General features: G+C 37.0%; 2 protein-coding genes across 2 annotated transcripts; both read right to left on the bottom strand.

Annotated features, from left to right (window-relative positions):
- Positions 1 to 560: 560 nt before the first annotated feature.
- LOC145901333 (purine nucleoside phosphorylase-like) lies at positions 561 to 3243 on the bottom strand. Its single transcript, XM_082988964.1, has 6 exons — positions 3131 to 3243; positions 2875 to 3059; positions 1852 to 1955; positions 1613 to 1788; positions 1361 to 1551; positions 561 to 1046 (listed from the first exon to the last, which is right to left on the bottom strand). The coding sequence occupies exons 1-6, from the start codon at positions 3142 to 3144 to the stop codon at positions 844 to 846; spliced, it is 873 nt and encodes a 290-aa protein (XP_082845090.1). The 5' UTR covers positions 3145 to 3243; the 3' UTR covers positions 561 to 843.
- A 4706-nt stretch (positions 3244 to 7949) lies between these two features.
- LOC145905933 (S-phase kinase-associated protein 2-like) lies at positions 7950 to 10216 on the bottom strand. Its single transcript, XM_082993266.1, has 7 exons — positions 9739 to 10216; positions 9531 to 9645; positions 9283 to 9471; positions 9058 to 9222; positions 8831 to 8984; positions 8536 to 8774; positions 7950 to 8444 (listed from the first exon to the last, which is right to left on the bottom strand). Exons 1-7 carry the CDS (start codon positions 10124 to 10126, stop codon positions 8249 to 8251), a joined length of 1446 nt encoding a protein of 481 aa, XP_082849392.1. The 5' UTR covers positions 10127 to 10216; the 3' UTR covers positions 7950 to 8248.
- Between the last annotated feature and the right edge of the window lie 3248 nt (positions 10217 to 13464).

Below are 13464 nucleotides of genomic sequence, written 5' to 3'. Positions count from 1 at the left end.
TAAATATACTGTAGAAGCTAATATACTTTAAAAGTTTGACACATAGATCATAATTGATGCAATATTTGTTATTTAAGAGTGTAGAGTGGCTTTACTGAATGTTTTGACTTATATTAAAAGTACACATTTGTTAAGACCAGTGCTTCCAAAATCTTTTTTATAGAAGATATTCAAATCTATTCCCCCCTACAAATTTAGTTTGCTAAAATGTCGTTTACATTAACATTTTATTGTAACTCTTAGAACAGCAATTAAACTAAGAGATTAAAACTGTGACACAAATTCCCCCTACAAGTTACAAAATCCCCCCCCCCGGTTGGGAACCACTGTTTTATGCTCAAAACTCTGTGTGCTTATGACTTTATCCTAGCATAGTTAGTGGTGCAATTTAGAAGTGAAGATTTCTGTAAATCCCCAATAAAAACAATTTGTCAACGGCCGAAAATTTTTTTTTGGTGGCATAAATACATCTTGAAAATTTTCTTTTTTTATTATATCTGCTCTGATAAATGATATGCTATAAGGTAGACACTCTAACTTTAACTTTCGGTCTGTGATGAACTCATTTGGAACTTTAATTAGACTAATAAATTATGCAAATCACAAACACCACAAAATTTCATTCACCACAAAATATCAACTAGAAAAACAAACCAGACACAAAAATCAATTAATTTTTTAATGCCTACATGAGCAGCTACTAAACATGAACTGCAATGACAAAAGTTATGTCCATAGGTATAGGTATTGCAAATGTGTATAAGTATCAAATATTACTATGACAATTTATGTTTAATGGAGTACCTAAACTGGATAGCATAGCATAAAAATCACCTAAGAGTTTTAAAGGTCAAGCTTTTCTAAAAACTTAGAAACTATATTTTCCATATCTTTAGCCCTCTTTTTTCCTGCTTCCAAAACTTCCTGGTGTGATACTGTTTGTTCAGTGTCATATTCCATAATGCACTTGTTGGTGATTAAAGAGCATGCGACAATTCGCATACCAGCATGGCAAGCTGTCACTACTTCTTGAACTGTGCTCATACCTGCGAACACAAAACCTATGTGTTCCCAAATGAGATTGACTTCCACACGACCACACTTATAGAGGAATACTACATCACATTTAAAGATGCAATGGATAATTTCAAATTGTAGTGAGTGTTTGCAAGTTTCAAACATAAATCAAATTTATATGGCCATTAAACACACCCTTTGGTTGGGAAAGAATTAGTGATGTGCAGTACATTTAAATTGACATTATTATCTGTTCAACAATGTTTATCTAAAAAACTAAATGAAATATTCAAAATGATTTTGGAAATAGGAATAATAATGAGAATCATATGTGGTTACATACCAACTGCATCTCCACCCAATTTATTGAGCATTCTGATTTCGGCAATGGTTTCATAACTTGGCCCAAACACATTGCAGTAAACACCTTGATGGAGAAATTTTGCCAAGTTTAACTCCTTGGCAGCTTCCAGCCACAATTTGCCCAATGAGCTGTCATATGCCTTGTTCATTGGAACAAAACGTGGTCCAAACCTAGTTAAAAAGTAAACCAAATTGCTTACTCAGCAATAAATATAGATCACACAATTCTAACGTTTCTGCATTTGGTCCTTTAAGTGGAGTGAAACCGCCAAGGCCGGGAAAACTTATGTGGTCCTTGATTAACATCAGGTCCCCAACATTGTAGGTCTGGTTTAATCCACCAGCAGCATTAGTGATGATTAACATTTCAATCCCTAAAAGTTTCATGACACGAACAGGAAAACCAACCTAAAAATGTGTGTTAATAAGTCACTTACTTACAATTACATTTTACCCATGTAATTTGCTTACCACCCACGCCTCATATCCTTCATATGGATGAAATCTCCCTTGCATGCACAATACATCCTTACCACTAATTTGACCAAATACCATTTGACCTTTGTGTCCTGGGACTAAATAAAATAAATAGTACATTAGTCTAAATTTTGTAACTGATGTATATACCACTACACATAAAAACTATGCAAAAACAGCGCAGAAGTAATGCCATGCTTACGCATAGCAAGGCGGGATCGCCCCACTGCGCAGGCCCTTTATATTTGGCGATCACAGCTCTAATATTCTGATCATAAGGTTCACAGGCTTCGCAGCCAAGGCGTTGCAGCCAAGCTGGATCAGCCACTTTTCCCGACAAGTCGGAGCGAGATCTGAAAAATCAAGCTCCCGGTGAGGTTTGAACTCACGACCCTGGGCTAACCAGGCCGGGAAAAGTAGCTGATCCAGCTTGGCTGCAATGCCTTGGCTGCGAAGCCTGTGAACCTTATGCAAAAACAGCATTTACTTTTTACCATTTTACCTGTTACTACATAATAGACACACTAGTGGGTGGGGACTATTGAGTTTTTCAGGTTAAAACCAAACAAAAGCATTGTTGTAAAAATAACTACTGGCAAAGGACAACTAAACAGAGTCTAAGCTTGGCCAGCATATATTTACACATCCTGACTAACAAATTATGCATCAATTGGTGATATTTTTATGTCTGGAAATCTTAATAAAACAGAATAAAGTATGCAGCTAAGCATTCTTAATTCTTCAACATGCTAGTGCCCATAATTAATTTCACTTGCATATATGCGAGGGAATACACAGCGACCACATCACTACAACCAATGATTGATAATATTCTAGAATGAGCTACACTCAGCAAAGCATCAGAATGATGAACCCAGTTAGAGTTTGAAACATCTACTACTTTATGTAATATGATCAACAGCATACTAGCTTTGGCTTTTTTATTCAGATTAATTAACTCCTAGTATTTTGCACCTAAATACTTCAATAACATTGCAGAAATTGCACGAAACCTACCAGTAGATTCAACAAAAGATGGAATATCTTTGTAGGGAAAAACTTTTTTGTTGGTTACTATTTCTCCAATGCCGCTCAGTCCTGATCCACAAATAATCCCAATCTTTGGACAAATTTCAACACGACTCTTCAGGTAGTTTGCTGATTCAACAACTTTTTCAAATTTGCTTTGAGCATCATTTTCACTTTAAATCAACCAAATGAGTTAAGTTCCACAATTTCTTGTGTTATTGGTCATATACCCACATATACTTACTTTTGTTGAGACATTTTTTAGAGCTAATACTAAACAACAAATGTCTTGTTACACTACCATTAACTTTTCATGTACCAAATCCTATTCTATAACTGTGGAAGAGAATATGCGGAAAAAAATATATTGCAAAAATATTTTTGCTACACCTATATTACCTTATATATATTAGGTATTGCATATATTTTTTGATATATGTTAGGTATTGCAGAATGTGCCACGTCTTTTATGCAACAGGACTAGCATGGAAAGTATAATGTTGAACTACTCGACCTAATAATTTTAAATTGTTTGTGAAAATCTACCCAAGGGTTCAGACTTATCACGAAAGTCCTGACAAGAATACTACAATAATTCAACGTATCCCAGTGTATTAACGCCATTCGAGCTGTTCAAACACGCGCGTTCGTTTTGCAGCCGCACCACACCTACTCTTTGGAGGTGTGTCTCACATCTGGCCAATCACAAACTTCATTGAAACGTTTTTTTGCGTTGCCTTGTCTCTTTCATGACAAATTGTAACCGTCCTTAAGGCCCGTTTACACTACAGACGATTCCGTGTTTGTTTTATTGTGCGCGTGTGCTGAGTTGTGCTGGGATTGGATGTGCCGGTCTGTGCTAGGATGTGCTCGCTTTTACTCGACGAGCATAAATTCGGGCACAGTTGGGCACATTTCGGCACACATTGATGCGAAAGTGCAGCGCGACTGCCTAAACATGTAGGACATATATTATTTTAGTGGTGGTTGTGTGATGTGACCGCGTTTGACATGTGAGCGATTGTTTTGAGCGTATGAAATGGTGCCGTAGCTGCATTACAAAGCGGTATGTGGAATGGCGTCTCAGCGGGATGCTGCTGTGGAAAACCATTGTCCTGGTTCAATTATACCATCTTTGTTTTCATAATGTGTGGTGTTTGGTTCAATAAACTGTAGTGTTACCTTGCGTCGTAAAAAATTATGTAAAACAGTACATGTCTTAACTATGTAAAACAGTACATGCCCCTTTGTTCATAAATATCTACAGCCAATAGAAACAACTTCAATTTGTACTTATAATATCGCTGGCGAGGCAGAGAAATGCAAGGCAAGAGTGACATCCCTTAAAAATTATCAACGTAACTTGTCACTTGCACTTGTCGTGCTCGATTATTTCAGTAGTGTAAACACCGTGTGTGCCAGACTGTGCTGTGCCGTGCCAAACTGTGTTCGTGTGTAAACGGGCCTTAAAGGCATTTCACGTGGCTAGAAAAATAACTGACGCATTTCCATTTGCAGTGCGCTACAATAAATCAACAAAAGGGAGTTTCAACTGAATTGTAAAACTCCGTTTTTATCACGAACCTTATCATGAAAACTGTCTCAAAAATTGACATGCAATTTATTTTCAATAATGCAAAAAAAACTAGTTAATTGTTTGATAAACTGTGATGGTCATGTCGTATGGTTGTTAATAAATCAAGAAAGGTTGCAAATTACTGAGCTGTTATTCATATATGAATTTTAAAACGGTCGGAACAGAAGAGTCAAAGCTAATATGTTGTGCTCATCATCTGTTTTTTTAAACGAACTGACCAAATTAAATACGGCATTTTGAATCCTAGGCAAGTTTAAGATTTTTTAAGCCAATTACTTTCTGCCATCCAAATCGCTGTTTATTAAATTATTGTGGTAAATAGCAGGTCTTTTACGCCATCAATTGCGAAGGTTATTCCGATGTGTAATTTTTCGTATCGCAGAGGTCTGGTGATTTTATGAAGCCAAGAGTTGCGCCGCCTTTCGCCTCATGCAACCTATAGGCGGTTTCTAAATGAAATAATGGACAGGTCGGCCTTGCAAAGGCCTACGACCTAAGTTATTTAGGAAAATTAAGTGATTGTAGTGGCATTGCAGCTAATGTAAGTCGGAGCGACGTATGCACTTGCCTATATTTGTTTTTTGACCACACCGGGATTTGAATCCAGGATATCCTGGGCACGAATCCCGATCAGGTTTTCTTCTTGATATATGGGTCGGGCGTTTGACCAATGCTGCCAATCATAAGTGGGTTCTCTGACTGATGCGCTAGCGCCACCTAACGAGATTTTTGTGAGTCTGCCTTGGTATGCGAAAATATCAACGAATGTCTTCGCCCAAATTACAAACAAACTACTGCAGAACATCATTTTATTTGTGATAAACTTGGCAAAAACACCAGAAAAACAGTTTTATAAGCGTGAATCCACTTCATAATGATGATGACCACCAGTGTTTTTCATGCAAACAAACAGTTCTCTACATACACCCACAGAACTCCAATGCCTACTACGCTATTTAAGAAGCATTTTATATTAAAACATCTAGCATTTTTGATGTTTACAGTTTTTGTCACAATGTTGCCATGTAAAAGCCAGGTTAAAACAACATTCACGTCGTACTTTCACGCGTCCATTTTGAAATATCATCTTCATCAGCAAATTATTTCTCAAAGCCGTCACTTACACAGTCCACTAATTTTGTTTGTTAAGCAAGTGATCAGTCCGTTTTGAAGTCCTTACACTTGATTCTGCAAAAGTATTTCTCGGTTTGAGGAACGGCGGTTGTAATATCTTCTCCCAAGGCTGACACCTCCGCAAAGCAACAACACGATCAGAGCCAAGGCAATTAGAGCAAGCGTTTCAGTGCCAAACGCTTTGGCAAACTTCCGCTCAATTGCTGATGGCTGCGTCGTTGTCATGAATGTCCTGGCATTTTGCTGGGACGTGGGAGCAACCCCAGAGGCTTCTTGCCACTGCATGTGTAATTCAAATTGATCATCACTTTCTAGTTCCATCTTACACAGTTAAACGATTTGTTTTTATGTGAAAATGTAAGAAGAATCGAATGAATATATAGCCGAATAGAAAAGATCGTGAGATCGCCGATTGAAACTGCGTTTAATGGCGAAAAAACCGAATACGTCTGTAATGTTTTGAAATCCTGTGATTTTTGCCACGACAATTGACTCATTGGTTGCGGCGCAGTGACATTAGGGGCTGTCGTCTCAAAAGGACAATGACCTTATCCACGAACAATGGCGTAGACTTGTTGTTGCTGTCAAGTAATTTGGTATGGTCTGCATATGTTTTGGCAACACAACATTTTACTGTGATTGAGTTTTTTTGTTCATACACTTTCAAGGAAAATCATAAAATGTGCAGCAAAAACATTTGATTTACATTATTAACCCCAATCAAATCGAAATGTTTATATCATGTAAATTATTTGTCGTGAAATCAATAAGTTCACAAAAAAGCAAACGTTTCAAACACCTATTTACATATTATCGGATGCTTCTGTAGAATAGAAACCACGAAATAAATTACGTAGGTGGAATCTGACGCGGGGCTTACCTCGGACTGCTGCTATATGTCACGATAGTTATGATGGTGAAATTAGTATGACTTCATTATGAAACTTAAGCCATGTCAATGAACTATACAATGTTACATAAATGAGTTGGTAAAGAGATTACAATCAAAAAACTATTTACAGCAATTATGTAATTTTATTTGACGTCTGCATTTGGTACGGACTAAGCCATGATATCTAAATCATCAGTGTCAGCAATTTGCATAAAGCTGCTCAGTATGTTGTCCAGTTGGTCGTTTTGTTCTTCAGACAGCTTGAACTGTTGGCTGTTTGATGTGGCGGGATTGGAGGCGCATGTAGGGTTATGTTGATCGAATTTATCATCTAAAGGTTCCTCGGGTGGGGCAGGCATCTGCGATGGAGGTTCAATTTGATTAGATTCAAAACTTTCACGGGAACTTTGACTGATATCATCATTCTGTAATTCGTCCGACGGAGCCGGTGGCGGCAAAGGGAGATCCATGTCTTCATCACTCGATTCATCTTCATGTGAAAGGTTTTGTTGTTCTTCAACATGCGTTGTGTTGATTTGCTTTTTCTCAACTCGCATTAGTTTGACGTCCTCGCCATTCTTCACTGTCATCTTCCGAAGTTTGGATTTCATGCGTTGGCTGTACAAGCACAAACCACATATTACTCCCAGCAAACATAAAACTGCTAATATCACTGCCCCGTATATTAAATAGCAATATGCTTCTGTGCTATTCCATTTAAAAAAGCATGTCTTGGCAGCGTCGGAGACAGTGGTAGTTGCGTCAGATATAATATTTTTGGTAGTTGCGTTTAGCGCATAGCTTCCCGGTGCAGTTTGAGTGATCCAGCTTGTTTCAGTTGTTGTCTCAACCTCTGAGGAAACGACTGCTGCCTTTGAAGATACGACTGTCGCATCATCTGAGGCAAAAAAGGTTGTTGCCTCCATTGCGCTATTTGAACTTTCATTTGACATACTCTACCGTAAAATTCAGCTTGCATACCATACGCTAACTTCATGAATGCAGTGCCCCCACACATTATATAGCATGGAAGCGACACCTCATCTTTTGCTACAAACGTACGCCTACATTTCCGTGTAATCACAAAGTTTTTGCTGGAATCACCAGCATATACGTCACTAACATAACTAACTGAGTTTAGAAAACCTATAGTCGCGAGGTCAGCAACATCCCTCTGTTATGGCTCACGTTTTGTTTGTGTAATAAAGTGTCAAATAATGTTTGCCAATTATAAGGTTTTGCGGCACCGAGTATATTTTTTACTGCAGAAAGGGTCCAACTGGCCCTCAGGTGCAAAAAGTTGCCGACCTTTGATCCTAGCTGAATAACTAAACCTCGAGACAATTCATCTTATCGGGTATGAAAATATCATGTACAGCGACTATTCTTCAAACTGAAAAACCTTAGTTACTAAAAGAATTCATTAAAATTTTTATAAAAAAATTATTTTATTGTCATAAATCTCTGAAACGTGAAACAAATTGCCAAGAATCATAAAAAACGTGTAAATGAAATAACGGAACTTGCCGCTGAAACGCATAAAATGTGTCCATAGAAAACCAAAAAATTCTCATACTAATAAAACCAGAAAAAAACTATTTACAATACAGTGTGTTGACTGCCTGAACAAAGTGAGCAAACGAAGGCAAAAACTGCCTATAAATAAAAGAACACATTGAATTTTTGTAAAAATATGTACGTGTCACGAATCTACATTAACAATGTATTGACATACACAGCTACACAACTGAATAGCCCCACACGGTGCGCCGCCTAGTGCCATACAAAGCGCTTGGAGAGGGTCGTGCAATGGCACTAAAGGGCCGGAGGCATACTCTTACACGCGGAAGTGCAGCAGCCAATGTTCTAATTGAAGCATCATCCATCACTCCAAATACATCAAGGTAACGCAACTTGGGCATTGCCTCAAAGCGCCTGCAAAGTCAAAACGATTAAGAAATGTCAATTAAACAGTGTAGTTACAAATAGAAGAAAACCATGACATCAACTTAAAAAAACAGCTTACAAAAAGTAATTAGGATTGATTGCATAACAGCGACTGAGGTTAACAGCCCTCAATGTTGAACTGAGATTGTCCACCAATACTCCAACACTAACACCAGTCAACAAATTTGAATCACTGGCATCAAATTCCTGTAAACTTGGACATTGTTGAACCAAAACTTGTATATTTTCATCTTTAAGAGTGCTACGGAATCCAGAAATATTTAGAGCTTGCATCCCAGATGGAAGTACCTCAAACAACTGTGAACAAATTATTTGAGGTCAAGCCACTACATAACCAACATTACACATCACACCTCACTGCAGTTCAGTAATGTTAAATTTGTCCATGCAATGTTAAGTTCAATCAACCTAATACATGATGTAAGAAGTTGAACCATGCCACCAATTGTCAAATCATGACACAGACACAAATTCAACCTCTCCAGTGAACCACAGTGTGATAAACATCTGGAAAAAAAAAACACGTACAAAACGTAGTACAATTTTCATTATGTTTAGTATAGCTAATGTACTAACTTACTCGAGTACATTGTGACTGATGGTTAAACCTTCCAAGCTAACATTTCTCAATACATTGCATCTCATTAGTATCAAACACAGTGAATTCGCTGAAATACTAGCATTGGTAAAATCAATAGAATGAACAGAGTAGTGGTAAGCTCTTGAAAAAGGATTGCAACAGGGGCTGCAAAACACCAGTCAATGTTATAGTATTTATCCAATCAAAAATATATTCCACCATTACCTTTCAACAGGGCCATAATTTTCATCAGATGTTTGAAAAGAGGTATTTCTATCTGAAGTAGAGTTTAAGACAATCTCTGAACTATTTAGACATAAAACTTGAACACCACGTTTTAACAGTCGGTGCAAATTTTGCATATCTGTTGTGTGTTTGCTCAATGACACTCTGAGCCACAGACTTTTGTCACTTCTAAAAATGTTTCAACAATTTAAAATTTGAAACAAACCCACAACAATTTGCATACTTACGCAATATGATACCACCTCCAGCACACTTGGCTGCATTTTGTTCTTGTGTCAGAATTACAGTATCCAAAAATCTTCAACATAATTTCATCAGGTAGTGCATTAATGAGGCAGGAATCTACACAAGAAGCATTTTACAAAGGGACAACAAAAGCATTACAATTAAATGAGTTTAATTTTTTTATCTTGGCCTAAACCATAAACTAATTACTTCTGGTATCAGCTGCATTGTTGCAAAAAGAAATATTCTTGTTCAGTTCCACTCTAACATGCTTTGCACTGTTTAAGTGATCATGATTAGTTCCATGTTTTCTTGCTCTTTTTCGCTGCATTCGCGTCAGTTCACGTTTTCGCTTGATATCATCACAGACGTTTGAACTAGATGGGGTTTCGAAATTAATTTTTTTGCAATTTTCGATGCTAACACAGCAATCCCTAGCACTGCTGGTATTTTTCCACATGGAAGATTTTGTTCCTTCGCTATCGGGTGACGAAATTTCACCAATTATACCAAGGTCCCTGTATAGATCTTTCTTTTCATTTTCATCCAGAACCCATTGAATTCTGGTGCCATGTGTTTTGGGTTTTGAAAAACTCATTTCTTGAAGTCTTGCTTAATTCACAGTTATATTACCTTTACCATAATACACAGTGTCCATTCAGTACCCACTACACTACAAATGCCCTGCACGAAGTTCGAAAAACGTTTCAAACAGTTTCGCCGGTTGTTGCTAAAACTATTCATGCATGAACCAATTCAATCAGGCTTGTCGACCGTTAAAGTTAAACTTTTTATATCTATTTATTTTATTTAAATGATCAAGCCCGACAGAATTTAAAGTACAATATGACAAACCAACCTTGCGATATCCCATACCGTTACGTCAGGTTTCATGTTTGGTGCAACAACGCAAATCAACGCGTTTTTATTACAATTAAATTACATAAGTGCGACTGTAACTCCTAACAAGACAAGAACGATGTATCAATCTTTTTAAATCAAGTCCCGGTGACATCATACTATCTTTCCCTTTCAGAACATTCTGTGATTTAGGTAAATGACAAACACGATCTAAATTATTTGAGTGGCATGGGCCCCCTTTCGCCTTCTGATAAACGATACAGCGAATAAATCTTCTTCATTTTTGGCAAATTTCTGCCCCATGCACGCATTTTAATGAATTTAAAAAAAGGGTAAGGTTCTTACACTGAATGTCCGAAAGTCAACGTATCATTAATAACTTGCAAGGCGTTACCGTACTGCTCCACAAACGTTTGGGTACTACACATTGCCATTGATTTACATGGTGCTGTATATGACAGTATATAACAACAGGCTGTTTGTAAAACAACTTAGAAGGAAAATACACAAACACTGTGTTTCAAACCTTAGCAACGCAAAAGAATTATGATTAATGACCTTGTAAATGCTGTGGACTAAACTTGAGTCATATGATCTCGGAATTTTCGCACCAAAGTTTCGGCTTGAACCTTTAATCTAAAAAATATAGTAATACATTTGGTCAGGTTGACTATGTGTTGTTAACATACGGTTAAAAATTAGTAAACATACATTAACCTCTAATGCGTCGGTTTTTAGCTAAGTTTTCCAAATTTGTTTTATTTTTATCAACGAGTACATTAGCAGAACAAGTAGAGATTATTTGAGTTTGACGGAAATTAATCGGCTAAAACTGTTACTCGAATGTTTTAAAACTATATGTCTCAACAATAATTGTCTGCGCAAAATATACCTTATTTTGTAAATTAGTAGAAAATGGGAAACCCAATATTAATTCATAAGTGCTAAATATATAGATATCATCTTTGTTTGTCCTGTTTGGCGCCTATTTTAATAAAACTCGCCAGAGGGCAGTTTATTTAAATTTCTAAGAATCTCGGTACAATTTGCAATGGGTTTTTCCAGACGATTTTGGACTGAAAATATAAGTGGTGATTGGAGAATTCCCTCTTCTAAATTTACTCTTAGGTTGCCGCAGCTTGAGGAGCAGGAACGAATTCCGGCGGTGTGGCCGACACATGCAGCTGTTTGCTTAACATATTGCAAACCAAAAACTCTTCAATACTTCATCATGCACTTTAGATGTTTCAAGACCTGTTAATTAGGGCAAAAAAAATCAATCATCTGTTTTCACGCCTCGGTCACGTGTAAATTTCTTGCCTCATTTCACCATAACGCAGTTATATTTAAACAAGTCTTTTTTTAGTGCGAAAAAGTCATTATTTAATCTGTAAAGTTAACATATAAACCTTCACTTTTGAATCAGCAAATTAGTTTGTTGAATGGATAACCAAAATTACAAATGTTTATTGTAAGTAAAATTGTAGTGTAATAACGGCATCGCAACAATGCCGTTAAACTAATTAATCGTAACTCGTTTTCACGCTATTGTTTGTTGGTGAAAATAGGAAATTTCTAGGCATCCACTCAAAAGTCAAAATGTTTACAACCTATTTTAATGATGATATTCGCCGTGTTAAGGCCTCCAGCAAAAATTACTTTTGGGCTTACGTTTCTATGACGAACATAAAAGGTTTCGCCGTACGTAGAAAATGAGACGGTTTTAAACCATGTTGGTTTTAACATCTGCAAGAAAATGTCACAACATCTAATTTCTTTTAAGCACTGGAGAACTGCGGAAAGACCGCGAAGTACAATTACATCAACCTAGACTTCCAGATATCGCGATGTGTTCGCGGAACTCCCAGATCTAAACAAACACGGAACTAAATCCAAAGGCGATTTACGCAGCACAGAAAACATCTTAAACCGGCCAACAATGGCGCGTCCATGTTTGTAGATGTAAGCTTGTGGGTTGATGGGCAGGAGAGACTGGAATTACGCCGGACATCGAATGTGCATTGTCACGTTTATGAACGATCGATTGTCCGCGATTAATATTCCGTCTCACATATTCGTGAATGGAAAAACTCCCGCGGCTCTACCGAGTGTTTGTTTATTAAACTGAGGTTTGGAAAGAATGTTAGTGCGTGTGTAGTGATGTCTGGCGATAGAATAGCATTGAAAACAAACCTTGCTTTGGCCAAAGTTCGTCAAACCTGTTGATATCTGCATAATAATTCTGAATATTTTCTCCATATCTCTGTCATATAATCCTGCGACATTGTCAATACAAAAATTACAACGAGACATGGGCTACTGATTTGCTTTTTCTTAAAATGACGCTTTGTTGTAAAAATGAGTGTTCTGTTGAAATTGTCACCGCCCGAGTGCGGTATCAATAATTAAGTGCGCTATTTATTATCACGCCCAGAATCAACCTAATTCAGTAATATGGGTGATCATAAATGCCTGCTTGTCGAACAGCCTCGCCCTTACTAATGATCCCGTTTCCTAACTTTAAATTTTTATCGCAAAATAGGCACGTTTTTAAACATTACAAAGTAATATTTAGCAATTTGGCGAGTCCGTTGTTTACCTTAGCAAGCGTAATTAATAATTGTGTGGGCTTTTGTACTGCGTGCGAAAGAAATATTTAGTGCGTTTTTTAACGTTTGTGAGAACAGAATCCATAGTTTTCGTAACATCAATAAAAATACACTAGCTGCTAATTATTGCTAAAAAATGTCTTTGTTACAAATTGTCCTATTTAACGACCTTGCAAACTAATCGGCCAGGCGAATAATTAAATTTGACATTTGAAAACTATGAAGGCAATATTTTCAGACCACCTGGAGCATATTTCGTGTTTATCATAAATGTAACAAAATTTATCGATTCGTTTCGAATAAGTTTTTGATTAAAATCTTGGGGTTTTCAAACTTAAACATTGATAAACAGATATCGAGCAAAGTTCAATTTCCAACGCCCGCAGGATTAACTGAACGGCTTGTTGAAACATAGGTTTGTAAAATTTCCTGTATCAATAGAAGGCAATTACTCCAGCCATTCGAA

This window comes from Ascidia mentula, chromosome 1 (genome assembly GCF_947561715.1).
Source record: "Ascidia mentula chromosome 1, kaAscMent1.1, whole genome shotgun sequence".
NCBI lineage: Eukaryota > Metazoa > Chordata > Ascidiacea > Phlebobranchia > Ascidiidae > Ascidia > Ascidia mentula.
Note: the sequence above shows the minus strand (reverse complement) of the source record. Positions and strands in the feature narration are given on the sequence as shown.